This window comes from Aquarana catesbeiana, linkage group LG09, assembly GCF_042186555.1.
Source record: "Aquarana catesbeiana isolate 2022-GZ linkage group LG09, ASM4218655v1, whole genome shotgun sequence".
Lineage (NCBI taxonomy): Eukaryota > Metazoa > Chordata > Amphibia > Anura > Ranidae > Aquarana > Aquarana catesbeiana.
In genome coordinates, this window is record NC_133332.1 from 299865153 (window position 1) to 299885873 (window position 20721).

At 43.6% G+C, this 20721-nt stretch overlaps 1 protein-coding gene across 1 annotated transcript in view; it reads left to right on the top strand.

Moving 5' to 3' along the window:
* Positions 1-20721, top strand: part of FNBP1 (formin binding protein 1) — a gene marked incomplete in the record, with an annotated part of 349112 nt that overhangs the window by 303347 nt on the left and 25044 nt on the right. Inside the window, 1 exon segment of the mRNA XM_073600497.1 lies at positions 10690-10704. Within this exon segment, the coding sequence (XP_073456598.1) occupies positions 10690-10704 (15 nt within the window).

The following is a 20721-nucleotide window of genomic DNA, read 5'->3' on the forward strand; positions in this document are numbered from 1 at the left end:
AATATATAATTTATAGCCTAGGGTATATGAAGCTTCAGAGGAACAGAGTATTGCATTAGACATGGGGAAAAGTTGGCGTTTTCAAATCAGCTTTCAGGCTGCAATTCTCAGTACATTCTCTATTTTTTCTTAATGATAAATCTTTAAGCAATCGCTGATGTGTAAACATTTCTCTATGTAACCTCTATCGTTTCTACAACTGTTTATCAATGCCTACATTTATTATGAATGGTTATGATTTTTTGGATAAAGTGGGGAAGGTTGAAACCGCTCTTTTTATTGCTTTTTTTCCCTTTGTTTGGGGGAATTTTCCTTACTTCCTGTCCAGGTGAGATTTTCCTTACTTCCTGTTCAGGTGAGATAGAAACTGCGGGTACGTTTTTCCTACAGGGACACAAACAAATAAAATCTGCAATAGTTAGTCTGGGTTTAGAAATTAGGGGTATCTCCCCAACTGGCCACTGACAGGAAATATGAATATAAAAATGTAAGCATTCCCCACTTATTCTAAACATAATAAAAACTTTTTGTTTTTTGCTGGAGTGGGTCTTTTATGAGAACTAGTTACCAATGGGCATATAAAGTTGAATCTCCCCTCTTACACTGTTATAATAGTCCAGGCCTTAGCTCTCAAGTATTACTTAATTTTTAGTTATTTTACTTGTATTCTCTCCCTGTCAGAGCAAATTGTCAAGCTGTAGTAGGACTGTCCCTTTGCCTATACTGAGCTCAGTGCTGATTACAACCCCCCCCCCCCCCCCCCCCCCCCCCCCCCCAAAATCATCATATAACTAAGGTACTGTCAGGATTACACAAATGCAAACTTAAAGGATAAGTTCGCCTTCTATAACAAGTTACATTTCACACTTGCATCTAGGGGGTGTAACATATAACAGATGCAGCAACCCCTGCACCTCCACCCCCTCAGTCCTTGTTCAGCAGCATAGGTGTGCGCACAGGATGTGCCAGGTGTGCCTGGGCACACCCTTATCACCCCGTGCACATACCTCCCCAACCTCCCTGGATTGTGCAGGGACTGTCCAAAAAAACGTAATTTAATCCTGGTGTCTCATCAATCCAGGTGGAATCCCAGAGCCCACGTTTCGGCCCTCGGCTCCACTAATTGCCATGAAGGGGTAAAATGCTGTCTCTCTCTGTGTCGCCCTTGCAGCTGTGTTTGTCACAGGCAGCTACAGAAGAAACACAGTTTCTTTATTCTGCGGAGGGGGGCAGGTACTAATGGCCGCCACAGGGAGTAGGGGGCAGGGCTTTGATTGACTGTGATTAGCTTTATAATGGGGAGGGGGCAAGATACAAGCCAATCACGGTCAATCATAGCCCTGCCCTCTACTACCCGTGTCATTCTTTAGTACCTGCCCCCTCCCTGGCATAAACAAAAAGCATTTCCTCTTTCCTCTGTAGTTGCCTGTGACAAGCGCAGCTGCAAGGGAGATGCAAAAGAAAATTGGCTTACTTCTGTTCTTCTACCTGGGGCTTCTTCACAGTACTCGGGGTACTGCAGCTCTTCACCCCTTTCTCCTATTCCTGGTCCAGTAGGCAGGGCTATGAGTAGCTGTAAATTAGAGTGAAGACCAAAAGTATATTCTATGGGTAAAAGGCTTTCTTTTATTTTACCCACTCCTCTTTAAACCCCTCCCACTGTAGACACATTTGGCCACACCCATTATGTGGGTTTTGAGCTTTGATGTGCACACACTAATGCAATAGGCTGCGCACACCTATGGACAGCAGGCAGGGATTTTCTCCCCGCACCCGCTGTCCCAATATAAAAAAATAAAGGCAGTGCAGGACTCCACTCTCCTGGCCGAGTCATGCATTTACAGAGTTCTGAGAATGGGGGAACTACAACTACGGCTTGTAGCTCTCGATGAACTACCAGGGTGCTGATGAGCGCTTTAGGGTCGGTTCACACTGAGGCAGCACGACTTGCAGTGTGACTGCCTCAGGCGACCCAGGACACGACTCAGCGGCGACTTGCAAAACGACTTCTGTATAGAAGTCAATGCAAGTTGCCCCCAAAGTTGTACAGGAACCTTTTTCTAAGTCGGAGCGGGTTGCATCACTCCGATTAGAACGGTTCCATTGTACAGAACGGGATGCTACTTGTCAGGCGGCTAGGTCGCCTGACAAGTCGTCCCAGTGTGAACTGAGGCTGAGGTAGTCCATTGATGCTTCCTGTCATTCTGTAACTGCTTGCACATATGAGGTACAGGCAGCTACACTGACAGTCTGCAGGAGCCTGAGATTGCACCCGTGATCTACTGTTCATAAATGCAGGCTCCTAATAAAAAAATAAATAAATGCACATTTTTTTACCTGCAAAAAGATGTGCATTTATTTATTTATTTTTTTACAAAGGTGAACTTATCCTTAAAAAGTTTGGTATTTGACATGTTTACCTCCACTTTGATCCTGGTGGACCTGCTAGTTATCAGCCCTGAATTCAGGCAGAGGACAGATTAGCCTCCAGCTTGTCACTGGGATGACATTTCTGCTCTGACGGGATGAAATTTTTGTTTTCTGATAATTTAGTGCTGAAAACAATCCCCCGTCCTAACAGGATTCTCTAGGCTTTATTTTTAGCACAGCCTATGATATGTGATGCAGAAGCTGGTTAGACAGCCTTGTGACCCAGCTACTGCTGTTTATAGACTGGTAAGGGATATACAGGTTTTAGTCCTCAGTGTAAAACTGTCCATACATGCATCAATATTGCATCATTTGCTAGGTGCCACTGGAATTTGTGACTGCATTTGGAAGTATATACTACTGTTTTTATATATTCGATCCAAAGCACAAATGCAATGATAACCAATAATCCCACTATTTTCAGTAAATCTTCATGCTATTTCTCTGCATACCACTCAAAAAGTTTTTTTATTTCAGTCTGAAAATTATTAATTTAGGGCACATTCACACCAAAATATAGTGTGATGTGCTATGTTGATACAGATGGTGTTAAACCATCTATTAAAAATGAATGGATTGAAACTAAACCTCAATGCCTTTGCATCTGGGGCAGGCTACATTTTGGTGCAGCTCACAGGATACCATGCATTTTGAAGGTGCTTTAGAATGAATGACACCGCAGGGCACCAACACAATTATTGTGCATTACCGCAAATCAAGAAGTGTGAATGGGCCCTTATAGACTGGATTTTCGATCGAAAAGTGTAGGCCTTGGGGAAGATTTATAAAGCAGTGAATGTGACTTTCACCAAACATTCACGGTTACATAGTTGTTAAGGTTAAAAAAAGACACAGGTTCACCTATCCAATTTAATTGTTCTCTGTAACTAAAAACACGTGCACCAGGAAATTTTGCATGCAGCGATTTTGGTAAATGTCACATTCTAAAGAAATAGATCTGTGTTATACAAAGAAGCCCATCATGATCATCCATCTAGGGTAAAGCAAACCTGTCAATATTGCTGGAGTCTCTCTGAAAATGCTAGTTGCCTTGGCAGTCTCTGGCTTTAACACTAGAGGTAGCCGCCACAGTGGTACAGAGGTAAGTGGCAGGTGTAGTTGGTGGTTAATGCAGAGAGCTTAGGAGCGCTAGGTGGGTAGAGTTAGTGTTAGTTTTAGTAGAGGTAAACCTGTTCTTTGAAGGTCAGCTCCCCCCAAATTATAAATGATAGTCTTTATGTTTTTTTTATACTGATACTTCACACTGGTGTTCTTATACAGTGGGGAGAACAAGTATTTGATCCACTGCCCATTTTGCAGGTTTTCCTACTTACAAAGCATGTAGAGGTCTGTAACATTTATCATAGGTACTCTTCAACTGTGAGAGACGGAATCTAAAACAAAAATCCAGAAAATCACATTGTATGATTTTTAAATAATTAATTTGCATTTTATTGCATGACATAAGTATTTGATCACCTACCAACCAGTAAGAATTCTGGCCCTCACAGACATGTTATTTTTTCTTTAAGAAGCCTTCCTGTTCTCCACTCATTACCTGTATTAACTACACCTGTTTGAACTCGTTACCTGTATAAAAGACACCTGTCCACACACTCAATCAAACAGACTCCAACCTCTCCACAATGGCCAAGACCTGCACAAGGCAGGGATGGGCTACAGGACAAATGGCAAGCAGCTTGGTGAGAAGGCAACACCTGTTGGTGCAATTAAGTGGAAGAAGTTCAAAATGACGGTCAATCTCCCTCGGTCTGGGGCACCATGCGTGATCTCACCTCGTGGGGCATCAATGATCATGAGGAAGGTGAGGGATCAGCCCAGAACTACACGGCAGGACCTGAGCAATGACCTGAAGAGAGCTGGGACCACAGTCTCAAAGAAAACCATTAGTAACACACTACAACGTCGTGGATTAAAATCCTGCAGTGCACGCAAGGTCCCCCTGCTCAAGCCAGCTCATGTCCAGGCCCGTCTGAAGTTTGGCAATGACCATCTGGATGATCCAGAGGAGGAATGGGAGAAGGTCATGTGGTCTGATGAGACAAAAATAGAGCTTTTTGGTCTAAACTCCACTCGCTGTGTTTGAAGGCAGAAGAAGGATGAGTACAACCCCAAGAACACCATCCCAATCATTAAAAATGGAGGTGGAAGCATCATTCTTTGGGGCTGCTTTTCTGCAAAGGGGACAGGATGACTGCACCGTATTGAGGGGAGGATGGATGGGGCCATGTATCGCAAGATCTTGGCCAACAACCTCCTTCCCCCAGTAAGAGCATTGAAGATGGGTCGTGGTTGGGTCTTCCAGCATGACAATGACCTGAAACGCACAGCCAGAGCAACTAAGGAGTGGATCCGTAAGAAGCATCTCAAGGTCCTGTAGTGGCCTAGACAGTCTCCAGACCTGAACCCAATAGAAAATCTTTGGCTGAAAGTCCGTATTGCCCAGCGACAGCTCCAAAACCTGAAGGATCTGGAGAAGGTCTGTATGGAGGAGTGGGCCAAAATCCCTGCTGCAGTGTGTGCAAACCTGGTCAAGAACTACAGGAAACGTATGATCTCTGTAATTGCAAACAAAGTTTTCTATACCAAATATTAATTTCTGCTTTTCTGATGTATCAAATACTTATGTCATGCAATAAAATGCAAATGAATTACTTAAAAAATCATACAATGTACACTGTAACTCCGGGTGCTCCAGTGGCCGGCTGTCCCCAACCAAATTACCTATTCCTGTCAACAGCCACAATCAGTGGCCAAAGGATGGTGTCATGCCACAATGAAGGTTTACTCCACAATGTGGAGTAAACCCAGCCAAGGAAAGGTGAAAATGCAGCAGCTGGGGAAAAGGTGGTATTATCCCACAATGTCAAGGCACATTTTTTTTGTTAAGAATAACAAACATGTTATACTTACCTCCTGTGTGCAGTGGATTTGCACAGAGCAGCCAAGATCCTCCTCTTCTCTGGTCACTCTTCGGTGCTCCTGGCCCCCCCCTCCTGTTGAGTGCCCCCCACAGCAAGCAGCTTACTATGGGGGCACCTGAGCTGAGCCGCAGCTCCCTGTGTCCATTCAGACACAGAGCTATAGCCAAGCCCCACATCCTATCTCTCCTCATTGGCTTATTGACTTTTATTGACAGCAGCAGGAGCCAATGGCACTTGGCTGCTGTCTCAGCCAATGAGGAGGGAGAGTCCAAGGCAGCCGAGTCTCTCGTGCAACATCGCTGGATCGAGATGAGGCTCAGGTAAGTATTAGGGGGGCTGCTGCACACAGAAGGCTTTTTTTATCTTAATGCATAGAATGCATTAAGATAAGAAACCTATTGTCTTTAGAACCACTTTAACTCTTCAGCATCTACCAAATACAGATGTACTACTTTTAGGTGGAGTAACATAATATGTGTTAATCTGCAAGGCTAGGGTAAAGTTTAGGTGTTGGAGTAAGGTAAGTTGAGACTTCATTTGAGGGGTTAAGCATGAGGGTAGGGGTTGTCGACAGGCTAAGGTTGACCAATCCAAAGTTTTTAGGTGCATATTCCTACAGTAACAGGGTCATCTAAATGGTTTGCGGGAATGACTATTAAGGATGGTGCCATTGTCACAGATCATAGGTAAATGGTACCTCATCATTTTCAGAGATCATAGGTACATGGAACGTCATCGTTGCAAATCATAGGTGCTTGGTACTTCATCAGCACAAGAAATAGCTTGTCCAAACCTGTTTTAACAATCACTTGTAATTGACAATTCAGATCCACTTATAGAACTCTTTCATCAGGCATGGGTGATAAAAGTGTCCTTGCCTGATGTCCTCTTAGTGGCTCTGAAACATTGCTTTTACATGCGATTATTAAAACGGCTTTGGACAAGCTTCGGTGTACCCATAAGCACTAACCCTAAAGTGCTCAGAGAATGTCTTAGTTCATATATTACTGTAAATTAGTTCTTGATATTAAATCATCTGTGGAGGTTGTAAATAATTCAACTTCATCAAAGCCTTGAACTTTTGAAGGTAAAAAAGTTAAATTTATTAAGTAATGATAGATAATAATGTAAACAAATTAAAACGATGGCTTCATGACAAAAAAAAAACATACAAAGAATTCCAAGCATGTGGTTTACGGGTGCCCAAGTTCCATAATGCAAGCTGATGTTTGTAATGGCAACATAATGGTCTTAGTTGGAAAAACCAACAAGCAATTGGGGAAATACCGTGGGGTTGATTTACCAAAGACAAATATACTGTGCACTGCAAGTGCGCATGCTCCAGTAAATGAGGTAAAACTTCACTTTACAAAGAATACCCAATCACATGCAAGCAAAATAAAAAAACAGCATTTTTGCTTGCACATGATTGGATGATAGAAATCAAACTGCTTCCCCTCTATTCAGAGCATTCTATGTTTTTTGGACATGCAGTCATTGTTTAATTTTTAACTCTTTTGCGCATTTATCATTATTTCATAAATTGCGCTTTAACTTCAAAAGACTTCAATGAAGCTGAATTATTTGCAACCACAGATTATTTAATATCAAGAACTCATTTACAGCAATATATAAACTGAGAGGTTCTCTTAGCGCATTTGGGTTTGTGCTTTTGGTTATGGGATCCTGTTTCCACCACTCCAGGTGGTTTTATTAAAAGCAGCTTGAGCCCATACCTCTTTTGGACACCATTTCAGCCTTCCGTTGATTTTCATACCCTGGACTTACCGGCATAAGCGCATAGTGCCTGACTGTTGGCTTATATAAGGTATTTGTTGTGCTTTTGATGTACCATGTACCTAGCTTACAGTACAGTGTTAATTAAAATTGGGTATGCAGTTGATTTTTAACATGTTATCTACCAGATTTATGTTCTCTGAACAAAAAAAACAAAACAAAAAAAAAACATACTTCTGAAAATAGAACTGCCAGTGTTGTCTTGATACTAATCAGACTGAAACCAGGACTGGAAAATGACAGTTGTAAGTGTTTTTGTGGGAAAGTTCTTATTGCAGTTTCTGATAAGTCACCCCTTGTTAGTTACATTTGTGCCTTTAGCGTTTCATTTTCATTGTCATTCGGCACAGCAAGGAGGTTAGAAGAAGTCGCGGCTCTGTCACCTTGGAGAAGACCTCACCTCGTAGTGATTGGCTTCATGCTCGTGTTTTGTATTCTCCTCTTGAAGTCACTGCAGTAAAAGCTCTGTGTCTGTGCCCCTGCCCACTTACTGTACCCAGCCAGCTCTGTCTCCTCCGCACACGCAGTACAGTACAGAGAAGGGCTCGCACAAGCTCTGTCATGTCCTCACAAAGTACAAAATTCCCCTAACATGCATGGTTTCATTCCCCTGCATCTCTTTTTTTGTCTGGTGCCGAAAGGATGTGTCTACGATCAAATGGAGAATTTTTCACTTGCCCTTATTGTTGCTTTCACATTGCTTTGTTTGTTACTATATACGAGCAATCTGATATTTTAGTTTTTGGTAGGTTTTGTAGAATTAAACCACCTAACAGCTTCTTCTATCTTTCGGGACTCTTGGTCTTCTGTTTTTGAGGTCCCATCCCTGCACACCTGCTATGACATTATAAGATATTCCCACTTTATTTGCTGGCTATTTCATTTACTTTGTATTATGGAGAAAGTAACAAGAGGAGCTGGCATAGGTGGGCAGGATCACCCAAAACTCCCAGATGGACAGGAATTGTGTTGGTAATTATTGCAGAGAGATGTGTTTGAGCATCCATGACATATGAGAAGTCAGTGGCCGACTGAACCCAACAGGCTTCACCTATAACAGAAATATTTCAAGTGATTTGATTCCTTTTGCTTGTCTCTATTTTTTCCTATAACTAAAATATACATTTTGAGTTGATCTTCAGTACCATCTCATTTAATAAAGGGAACACTGGTTGTTTACATAGTTTACCTGTGATTTGTAGACAGCAGGCTACAGCCTGCCAGCCCTTTTGCCTTTTTATTGGAAATGATCATTGCCACTAAAGCAGAAAAGTATATTTTGTGGAACCCTATGACGGTCAGTCTTGAAAGGTTTTGAACATGAATGAAATGAAAACTAAAAAAGTCAAATTGTCTCTGCCTGCAGAAAGTTTTGCATGTCTAGTGCATAAGACTAACAATACTGACTGCAGTTTTAAAAGGTCACGTTAGCGCTGTCTGGCTTATTTTTTTAAAGAACTTTTTTTATCTGCCCTTCTGACAATGTGAGGGCTCTTTTTATCTATATATATCAGATTAATAAGGGAAGATTAACGCAGATGTGTTATCTATGGTTGAGTTCCAGGCAGAGGTTCTTTCTAAATCTGGTTATATAGACTAATGCTCAGGAAAATTGTGTTTTCCATAGCAATTAATCAGATTTAAACCCTAAATTCTGTAGTGTTCACCGAAAATTAAATCTGATTCATACATGCTACATGATAAATTTCCTGTGTTTGAACTTTTGATCTTCATATGTGTGTATGTGTATTTCAGCCATTATTTAGACTTGTTCAGTAAGCGAAAGACTTAGGTGCAATAACATAGCAACCAATCAAAAAACTCACTAGGCAGGTTGTTTTGGGTAACTGCACAATGCACATCATCATTTCATGTTGTAACGCATTGAGCAAACTGTTAGCGCTTTATAAATAATGTATAATAATACTGTACTGAGCAAGCCTATGTTTTTATTTAAATTTGTAAAACAGACTACTGAACACTAAAATTCATTCATATTTCAAGAACAGATTCCCAAAAGTTGACAGAAAGTGATGAAAATATAAGCAAAGATAAATGGGATTCTGGGATCAGACTGCTACAAGTTTGCTTGACCAGTGCATCACTTGGTTAGAGCCAAACTTAACTCCCAAAAGGGAGTTAGTTCCATTTAAACTCCCCCTTTTTTTTTTTTGGGCCCCACCCCCTGCTTCCAGTCTGGCCTGCAGCTTCCTGGGATACTTAAATCACATTTTCCAGGAGGGTGTATGATCGGGCACACAAAGCAGTCATGGGGGGTGTGCCATCAATAGCTGGCTGCCTGTACCTAAAAGAGGCAACCAGGTGAAGAGGAGCAAATGGCAGCACAGGACCCGGTGTATGTCTTCTGAACTGCAGATCACAGTGCGACAACTATGGATTTGCTGTGTGGGTAAGTATGTGTTTTGAAAAGAATGAAGCACTACAGGTAATGGGGGGGGGGGAAAGCAACATGGGAAGAGGGGGTTAAGTACCACTTTAAGCTGGCCATACAGCAGTAGAATTTAGTTTAACTTTTTTCATTTTCGTAAGGTTTGTTTGATTTTCTAATGGTTAGTGGCTTTAATTCAACATTTGCTCTTGACAAGCAATTCTTGAGGCGCAGAATGACAAATTTTTCTATATGAATGTGGTTATGGTTCAGGAAAAATCATACACATTGTAATAAAACCAGTTTAATACATCTGGGATTCTGTTTATAAATAGCAGGAATATTTTTGAAGGGCTTTTGAGCAAAATTAGTTTACTCAATGATGGAAAGAAAGAATGTTCTGATGAACAATTTTTCTACAAATGTTCAGTTGATAAACTAACAGTATATGGCCAGCTTTAGTTCAGAAGATCTTGGGGCCTATCATTCAGGCAGAGCTGGTCCTTGCATCTAATGGGCTATCCTGCTCTTCAGAAAAGACCAAGTGACTAATATCTCGGCCAATCCCAGAATCACCTTTTTCTTTTCAAATATTTTCAGCACTTCCAGTCACTTTTGATTGCAGTGGTGTGGTTACATTTTCATTTAAATATGAGTGAATTTTAGACTGGAACAATAAGGAAAACTCTTCACATGCTCTCCATTCCGTAGTAAAGATTGTTATGAGAACAGTGTCCAAGTAAAACAATTAGGTTCCATAATATAATAATCTACAACTGTACCTGTAGCTGTGCCAAGCACAATAACTTTAAACAACATGCGTTCCGGGCAGCTGCCATGTTAACAGACAGATATGGTGGTTGTGGGGAGGGGGGCTTCTATTTTCCAGGCCTTGAGCCTCTGAGCTTGTGAACTTTCGCACAGGTCGTGTTTGGTGTTACATTTTCTCACCCAGTTCCAGAGTCAAGGTGCTAGAGGTAGTTTATGTTCTAGACTAGAGAACAAGTCTCATGACATCCATTCTTTGCTGATGTACACTTTGTTTTCTCTTTCCTCTTCCCGTTTTCCTCTCTCTTCCCCCACCCCCTTTTTTTACTTTCATTTTGAACCTCCAATTTTGCCATGAAGCTTTCTCTGAAGTTGGTAAGAACTGTTTTGGCACAAGCTCACACTCACATGTTTTTCTCTCGAGGCACAACCAGACACAAATTATCTTCCAAAATGATTTTTCCTCTTTTATTATTTAAAAGAGGGGTTCTAATCAACAACATAATTTTACTTTGTGGCTGTATTCTGAAATGAAGTGGCTTTGCTGCCAATAGCGATCAATCCGATTCCAAATTACCTTTATTTACGGTAGAGAAAGGGGTGGGATTGGTGATACTTCTCTAGATAGTTTTTGTGTCCCTATGTGTCCCCTAGTCATGTTTACATGTGGATTAATATTTTCTACATCTATAAAGCACCTTCCAAACCACTAGGCCTACATGCATAACCTATGAAGCCATTGGGACTATTTTTATTATTTAGATTGGAAGTTTATGGACAGCAGTGAAAAACATCATTATACCCAACCTTGCTGTCAAAATTACAGCAGTGTTTACATCACACAGTTGTGGCCTCTAAATCCCTTCCTTGTACATGGGGATACCTCCAGTAATCTCTATGGTTAATGGGGTACATGATAGGAAACTGCAGTCTTAAGCTGGCCATAGATGGTTCGTTTTTTTTCATTTCAGCCAAGTGTCAGAATACACTGACAGCACACACTTGTCCATGCAACAGAAACTGATGTAATGACTTCTGTCGAACGGAGACAGCCAAGAATGGACCGAAATTCAGCAGGTCCCTGCTGAAGCAGACGAATTTCAATGTCTATGGCCAACTTAAATCTCACAAACAGACTGTAGTAACATTTCCATCTTTGTGCGTGGGCAGAACGGGATCAACTGAACACCACTCATCCAGCAACATTCTGCCAGTAGGAGACCTTTATGTCCTTTAGAAGGACCATCCTATTGTTTTTGTTCTTCTGTCAAATTAGTCTATCAGATGGGGGATTTTATGTATTCTACAGCTTCCACCACACCACTGAAGGTAGCATATATATGGTTTTTCTGTGTATTTTTTCATACTAAGTGATGCAGCACTTAAAATGTCCTATGGAGAGTCTGTTCCAGCAGCCTGGATGTTTAGTGGTCTGGGATAAAGAAAATTTGGCTGCACACCAACACAGGACAGATGCAAAATAATGTCTTCACAGTCAGGAAAGCAAGACGGGACAAACTGTTGACACGTTTCACACTTAAATCGTGGCTTAATCATAACCAAGCCATGATTAAGCACATGATTTAAGTGTGAAACGTGTCAACAGTTTGTCCTGTCTTGCTTTCCTGACTGTGAAGACATTAAAGGAATTATTTTGCATCAGTCCTGTGGTGGTGGGTGACCAATTTCTCTTTATCCTGCGGGCACACACGCTGAACTGTTATCAAGCACTCACCTAAGTGGTATATATACTTTACTTGAATGTTCAGTGGTCTGACCCCCCTACATAACTCTACAATTAAAGTGGAATTCCAGTCAAAATCTAAAGTCTAGATCTACTCCCACCCCATTCTAATGCCGCGTACACACGGTCGGACTTTCCGGCATACTTGGTCCGGCGGACCAGAGTGTGCCGGACAATCCGCCCGTGTGTGGGCGGCGGCGGACTTTTCCGGCGGACTTCTTCCCAAAAGCCCGCCGGACCTAGATTTGAAGAAAGTTTCAAATCTTTCCGTCGGACTCAGTTTCGGGTGGAAAGTCCGCTCGTGTGTGTGCTGGTCCGACGGAAAGCCCGCTCGTGTGTAGGCTGGTCCGACAGACCAAATACGACACGAGGGGATGGTATTGCATCTCGCGCTCGCTGCAATAGGAAAAACAAATCTTCCTATTGCGGCGAGCGCGGGGCATACCAGGCCCTTAGGTCTGGTATGGATTATAAAGGGGAACCCCGCTACGCCGAAAAAACGGCGTGGGGTCCCCCTAAAATCCATACCAGACCCCGATCCGAGCACGCAGCCTGGCCGGTCAGGAAAGGGGGTGGGGACGAGCGAGCGCCCCCCCCCTCCTGAACCGTACCAGGCCGCATGCCCTCAACATGGGGGGTGGGTGCTTTGGGGGAGGGGGGCGCCCTGCGCCCCCCCCCCAAAGCACCTTGTCCCCATGTTGATGAGGACAAGGGCCTCTTCCCGACAACCCTGGCCGTTGGTTGTCGGGGTCTGCGGGCGGGGGCTTATCGGAATCTGGGAGCCCCCTTTAATAAGGGGGCCCCCAGATCCCGGCCCCCCACCCTATGTAAATGAGTATGGGGTAAGTAATAAAACACACTACACAGGTTTTTAAAATATTTTATTAAACGGCTCCGGGGGGGGGATCTTCCTCCGGCTTCGGGGGTCTTCTTCCGGCTTCGGGGGTCCCTCCGCTTCATCTTCTCCCGGCGTCCGGTTGGTTCTTCTCCGCTCTCCGGCCTCTTCTCCCGGTGTCGCAGGTCTTCGGCCGGCCCCTCCGCTGTCTTCATGTAGCTCTATTGCGAGCGGAGGTCCGGACTTCTGGGCTTCTTGGCTTCTTGGCTTCTCTTCTCTTCTCTTCTCCCAGATGTTGACACGACGCTCTCTCCGGCTGGACTGGTCTCTGAGGGCTGCGTTGTGACTTATATAGGCGGAGACCCCGCCCCCATATAATGTCACAGTCCCTGGGCATGCTGGGACTGTGACGTTTTAGGGGGCGTGGTCGACCACGCCCCCTAAAACGTCACAGTCCCAGCATGCCCAGGGACTGTGACATCATATGGGGGCGGGGTCTCCGCCTATATAAGTCACAACGCAGCCCTCAGAGACCAGTCCAGCCGGAGAGAGCGTCGTGTCAACATCTGGGAGAAGAGAAGAGAAGCCAAGAAGCCAAGAAGCCCAGAAGTCCGGACCTCCGCTCGCAATAGAGCTACATGAAGACAGCGGAGGGGCCGGCCGAAGACCTGCGACACCGGGAGAAGAGGCCGGAGAGCGGAGAAGAACCAACCGGACGCCGGGAGAAGATGAAGCGGAGGGACCCCCGAAGCCGGAAGAAGACCCCCGAAGCCGGAGGAAGATCCCCCCCCCGGAGCTGTTTAATAAAATATTTCAAAAACCTGTGTAGTGTGTTTTATTACTTACACTTTTTTCCTAGGTAAATGGGTAGGGGTACCATGTACCCCATACTCATTTACATAGGGTGGGGGGCCGGGATCTGGGGGCCCCCTTATTAAAGGGGGCTCCCAGATTCCGATAAGCCCCCGCCCGCAGACCCCGACAACCAACGGCCAGGGTTGTCGGGAAGAGGCCCTTGTCCTCATCAACATGGGGACAAGGTGCTTTGGGGGGGGGGCGCAGGGCGCCCCCCTCCCCCAAAGCACCCACCCCCCATGTTGAGGGCATGCGGCCTGGTACGGTTCAGGAGGGGGGGGGCGCTCGCTCGTCCCCACCCCCTTTCCTGAACGGCCAGGCTGCGTGCTCGGATTGGGGTCTGGTATGGATTTTAGGGGGACCCCACGCCGTTTTTTCGGCGTAGCGGGGTTCCCCTTTATAATCCATACCAGACCTAAGGGCCTGGTATGCCCCGCGACGGGGCTAGTAAGGTGTCAATCTCGCCGATAAAAGCGGCAAGATTGACATCCTTTTCTAGTCCCGTCGCACCTGAGTCACGTTCAAAATGAACGGACTTGTCCGTGTGTGGGCAAGTCCGTTCATTCTGAAAGTCCGCCGGAACTCCGGCGAAAGTCCGTCGGAAAGACGGGCGGACTTAGCCCGCCGGAAAGTCCCGGCGTGTGTGGGCAAGTCCGTCCGTTTTAAAGTCCGGCGCACCTGGCGGACAAAGTCCGTCGGAAAGTGTGCCGGACCAAGTAGGATAGAAAGTCCGCTCGTGTGTACGCGGCATAAGACTATTCTATCTACCCTGTAAAAGAAAAGTTGTCTATACTTACCTATTCTGAAGCAGCTCCGGTCTGGTCAGATGGTCTGGTCACATGATCGGGTCCCAGCACTGGCTTCAGTGTGGATGAGAGGCAGTGACAATGGCTGCAGAGCCTGGGTGATAAAATCACTGAAAGGCTTAGTATGGGGCAGTCGTTGTAGGCTGCCCCTCTACACTGAAGCCGGTGCTGGGACTTGATCACGTGTACGGACTGGATCGGCTTCAGAATAGATAAATGTAGACATCTCTTTTTTATAAGGTAGATAGAATAGTCTTAGAATGGGCGTAGGAGTAGATTTAGGCTTAGTTCGAATTTTACTGGAATTCCACTTTAACTGTGTTCTAGCCCCCCAGGCAGTGCTGTTGATTGGAGCAGTGTGGAAAGGTGAGTGTCAGACCGGCTCACTGCTTGTGTGAGAGAGGAGCAGTTTGACTCTCTAGTGTGCCGCTAGTACAGGGCATTTTAACGTATGCTGCATCACTTACTATGTAAAAACACACAGGAAGAAGAGCATATTTACTAATGTACATGCAGCCTGACTGCATTACAGTAATACATTTGAGGGTTCAGTTGGACTTTAAGCTACCATCAATGGCTACCAAAGGGTACCATTTTTTTTATATAACAGGAGCACCAGAAGGTGGTCTGATTCAACTACCTTTTAGTACTTCTCCATAAATCTTAGGATATTGACAAATTTTATAGTGGGGCAGCCCACTGCTTTCCAGCCATGATGGAACTAGAGGTCACATAAGACTATAGCCATCTAGGGAGTTCCTTCTCCTATGACCCCCTAATTTATGACAAGATTGCTGTTTGTGCCTCTGGAGATCGTCCTCACTTCATCCATAGACTGCATGCGTTTTTAATTTTTTTGTGTGCGTGTGCTTCTTCCTTCCGGGTTTCACAAAATTATGTGTGATCCTTCGTCATGTGATTCCTTGGGTATCTTTGTGGTTCTACGCTGTCTAAACTTTTAGCCAAATCTCATAAGAATTAAGGTGTTCAAATCCCTTCTCGAAATAATCTACTGAGTGATTTAAAAACATTAACTGTATTTGTATTTGTGCTGTGATTACTTTGGACCAACCTCCCAGATGTTTAATATAACAATGTATTTAAAGTGTTTGACATGACTTCTTGGTTTCAGAAACACCATTCAATGCCAATGGAATCAGCAATTTTGTGGGTTCTGCCTATCTCAGTTTGCAAGGACCTAATGACACCACTGAGTTTTGAAGAGCAAATTGCCAATCCTGAGATTGAATCTTATGGTCCTTTTATACTTCTGATGACAGTAGACAGATACAGAACAATCAGCATCTGAGCACCACAAACCAAAAACACTATTTGATTCATTTTTAATATTCAAACTCCCCCATCCATCCATGTCTCTGCTTTATTTTGTTGAGAAAACTCACTTTGAAAAACAACCCTCTAGCGTTTCTGTCCATGGCCATCTTGAGTAAGGGCAGATGATTAATGTAGCATTTACTTCCTGGAACCCATCTGCCCCTAGCTCAAGCATGCATGCAGGAGTGTGTGCTTAGCTGAGAAAACCCCTCCTCCTCTCCTTCCCTCCTGAAGACTTCTGGGATGTATGATATCATTTGCCTAGGCAAGAAACCAGGAAGTAACTGAAGAAATGTTAACAAAAAAAAGTTTAAAACAAGTAAATATGATATACTTTCCTATCTGTTTACTAATGTTAGCAGCATGAGGATGAAAAATAACGAACGATGATTGGGAGAGTCAGAGCTTTATAAATAGCTGTAATAAATAAAATGTTGTTGACGTGTCTGTCCGCATTAGGAAGATTTGGTCTCTGTATTTATCCTGGTAACCATTGCCATAGAGACAGAAATTAATAAGGAAGGAGGAGGAGTTGTCACCCCGTTCTGTCACCAGAGCGGGAAGAGAGGGGAGGTCTTACCATTGGCACACTTATGCTGTGACAATAAAGAGGGTTTCCTCTCACTTCCTGTGGAGTCTACGGCACAGGAAGTGAACAGAAATTTCACTAATAGGAAGGAGATGGTACAGAAAAAAACTGACAGGCGCTCTAACTCTTCTCTATCCAGAACAGAAAAAAAAGGTTTTGGCTTTAGATATACTTCTAGCACTGCTGAGATATGTTAAGTTAGCTTGATAGTCTACATGTTTAATATATTAAGTTGCCGTGTGTCTGAGATTCAAAGGCACCACATCCCATCAAGTATATCTAGAGACACATGTGAAACACAAGGGTTTTTTAAAGGTGCCACAGAGACAAATAAAAAAAATTCCATAAAAATATAAACTTTTATTTGAATTCACAAATGTTAAAAACCATAGTTTGATAAAAAAAAAAAACATAACAGAAATTCCATGCGGCTTTAGGTGTATGTACAGTGACTTCAGCTCAACATGTTTCGTCAATCAATGGCTTCCTCAGGGGACTTCTAAAGTACTCCATATGTGGAATTTCTGTTATGGTTTTTTATGAAAATATGTTTTTTTTAAATTTGTGTATTCAGATTTTGTTGATTTGGCTGTGTGGCACCTTTAAAATCCCCTTGTGCTTCACATATGTTTTTCTAAATCTACTATTTTTAATCAGGTCACACATGACCCATAACTGTGCTTTGATGAGAGCAGGGAAAGGTGTATCCTCCATATAGTACTACTGATCCAGACCTGCATATGAAATGAACACATGGGGCGTCCCCATGTACAAACTGGGTTTATAAAACCTTTATAACCGGTATTAAACCCAAAACCAAAAATGTATTTAATTGCAGTTTAGCAATCCTTAGATGTGGTGGCTGCATTCATTTTCATTTAAGCTTTTCCCCTCTGCTTTCACCTGGTGATCTGCCCAGATCTGCCATCTCCTGTATTAGAGTGCCCCTACTCTGGATAAAAGAGCACAGGAGAAGATTTAGACAGCAGCGTTGTCAGTCTGGGGGAGGGGAATGTTAAATGTATTAGCAGATTAAATAACACTAACAAATTGAAGCCAAACTCCATCTCACACTTTATAAGCAGTTACAGCAAACGTTTTTTTTTTTCCCTTTTGGGAATAAATAAAAGCTGATCAGTTTCTATACCCCTGTCATTGTTATATGGTTTGGCTCATCCATGTAAACTGATACATTCTGCTGGAGAGAGTAAACATTTGAAAAACAGACTTACTGGCTGGATCACCAGATGAAAATATAAGAAAGCCTAAAAAAGAAAACACATGCAGCCATCACATCTAAAAATTGGTAAGCTGCAATATTTGCTTTTGGATTTAATACCACTTTAATCACATACTGTATATAGCAATGCAGCGTTAAAAGAATATATAATCCCTTCTTGTCCAAATGAAAAGGACGTGCAATAATTATTCTCTGTCTCCATTCCACATTTCATCTCTGCCCAGCGTTCTCATTGGTGGATTGGCTAGTTGTTGGGCAGCTGTTATTTCAGCACCAACCTGGGATTTTCTTCTTCTGCCTGTGTGATGAAGGAGCAGATGCCAGGACACAGCAAGGGCAACTTAGGAGTAGTCAGGCGTGGCAGAGCGTGCTGTCAGATGGAATGCGGTGGGAGCTGACCAGCGGCAGATCTGACATTGCTGAGAAATGTCACCATAGCAGTAGAGGGGTTAGCTGGGCAGAATCAGAGACCAGGCAAAGGTATCTGCGCTAAGGGCTGATCAGTACTCATCAGATGGGGTCCATGCTAAGGCTTACTACATCTCAAAGTCGCAGAGTGCCTACCTCTTATCATGAGCACAATCATGCCAGATTGTTTTATTGATTGTATTTGGTTATAGGCTGGCGTTTTTTTTTGTTTTTTTTTTTTGAAGCGCTCCAGTTTCCTTGGGCTTTCTGCTTAATAATAAAACAAAGGCATTGTTCTCTGCTTTGTGTCTAGAGAGACCTGTGTGGGTGCACAAATGAAAGGCAGCCCTAGAAAAAGCAGAGTGCGCCATCTAGTTGTGAAGAAGCTTATTACAGCCAAATCCTGTTATGCTTAGGTTTAATATCAGCCCATATTTTTTTTAATGAGGCAGGGAATAAAGCCCAGCATTCCATTTTATCCAGTCAGTAATAATCTTTTGAAGTGTACCTGTACAAAACCTGACCAATTAGACCGTCCTTACCAAGTGACATCAAACAGGTTTCTGTGCACAATTATTTATTTACTACAAGTAGCAGACGTTATGTCCTCGGTCTGGTTATAGTTTAATAATCATATATACAGTGTATAAACACCGATCAGCCATTATGACCAACTTTAGTGAATAACATTGATTATCTTGTTACTATGGCATCTGAATGTTGGTGGGATATATTAGGCACCAAGTAAACATGTTGTCCCTGAAGTTGATGTGCTAAAAGCAGAAAAAATGGACATTGCAGTTTGTTGTCTATGGGGCTGGGTAGCCGTGGAGTGGTCAGGGTGCAAGTGGAAGAGGAGAAAATAAGCAATGATAAAGCACAGGAGTGTGAAACGCGTCTGCTGACCCTTCATGGGTTGAGTGTGTGTGGCGTGTCTTTTATTCCCATGTTTGTACAATAAAGGAGCAGTTTTTACTTTCTGGATGTGCCGCTATTTTCTCCTCGTCCACTTGCACAGATGGATTTTGCAGACCCAGGCAGGCACCCAGGATTTTTCCTTGGCAGCTGAGGATCTCACAGGGAAGCATCTGGAGCTGTGCTCACCCCACTTGCTTTTCCCATAGCCAAAAATGCCTACATTGGGCATGTGAGCATCAGAACTGGACCATGGAGCAATGGAAAGAGGTGGCCTGGTTTGATGAATCACGTTTGTTACATCATGTGGATGGCCGGGTGCGTGTGCGCCCCTTACCTAGAGAAGAGATGGCACCATGATGCAGTATGGGGAGAAGGCAAGCTGGTGGAAGCAGTGTGGTGCTTTGGGCAATGTTATGCTGGGATAACCTTGGGTCCTGTCATTCATGTATATTACTTGACATGTACCACCTACCTAAACATTGTTGCTGACCAAATAAAAAATAGTATTCCCTGAAGCAACAGCCTCTTTCAGCAGGATAACGCACCCTGCCACAATGCAAAAATGGTTCAAGAATAGTTTGAGGAACACAACAATGAGTTTGAGGTGTTTGGCATCCAAATTCTCCAGATCTCAATCCAATGGAGGATCTGTGGGATGTGCTGGAAAAAAACAAGTGTGATCCATGGAGGTCACACCTCACAACTTACCAGACTTAAAGGATCTGCTACTGATGGCTTGGTGCCAGATACCCCAGCATACCTTCAGAGGTGCAGTGGAGTCCATGCCTTGATGGGTTGGAGCTGTTTTGTTGGCAAAAGAGGGACCTATTCAATATTAGGTGGGTGGTCATAAAGTTATTGCTGATCGATGTATATATGCATGCACAAACATACAGCATGTTCTGTGACTTAAAACCAGACAGCCTAGCTACTAGCATTTGAGAAGAAGGCATGCACTAACTATCCCTGTACTTCTTTTATGAGAGGTGTACCTTAAAGGGGTTGTAAAGCTACATTTTTAATCAATATCTGATCTATATGCATCATAGATCAGGAATATAGCTGTTATTTCTGCAGAAATTTCCGATTTACCTGTTGTATGCATATGCTTTTTCTGAACTTCCTCGTTTAGTGTATCTATGATCTCCTCAGCTTCCGGTTTTTAGAGCGCGCTCCGTGCAGCAACATCGCGTCTTCAAACGAACTACAATTCCCTTGATGCTTAGCGGCATTGCGCAGTGCCGCTTTTTCATTGTATCAAAGAACGAGAACGAGCCTTGCTCTCATTTCTAACCACCCAGCAGCCACGCCCATTCCCGCCCCTCCAGCATGCCCATACATTGAATAAACATAAAGGGGGCAGAGTAAAGGCTGTGCTGCTGAGATCGTCATTCTGATTGCAATAACATGGCATGGGAGGTGGTGCTACAGCATCTTAGACATGCCCGCAGCTCCCGTGCCTGTGAACGAACACAGCGTCTCCCCGCAGGGATGTAGTCCCAAGGGAGGGGGCAAGCACGCTGACTAACCCCCAGCCAGAACGGCTCGGATGATGGGGGTAAGCTGACAGGGGAGGAACAGGAAGTGAGAAATTCAGACAAAGAAAAAATACATTTAGAAGGGAAATCAAATGAAAAGGTAAGTGAACCAACAATGCACTAA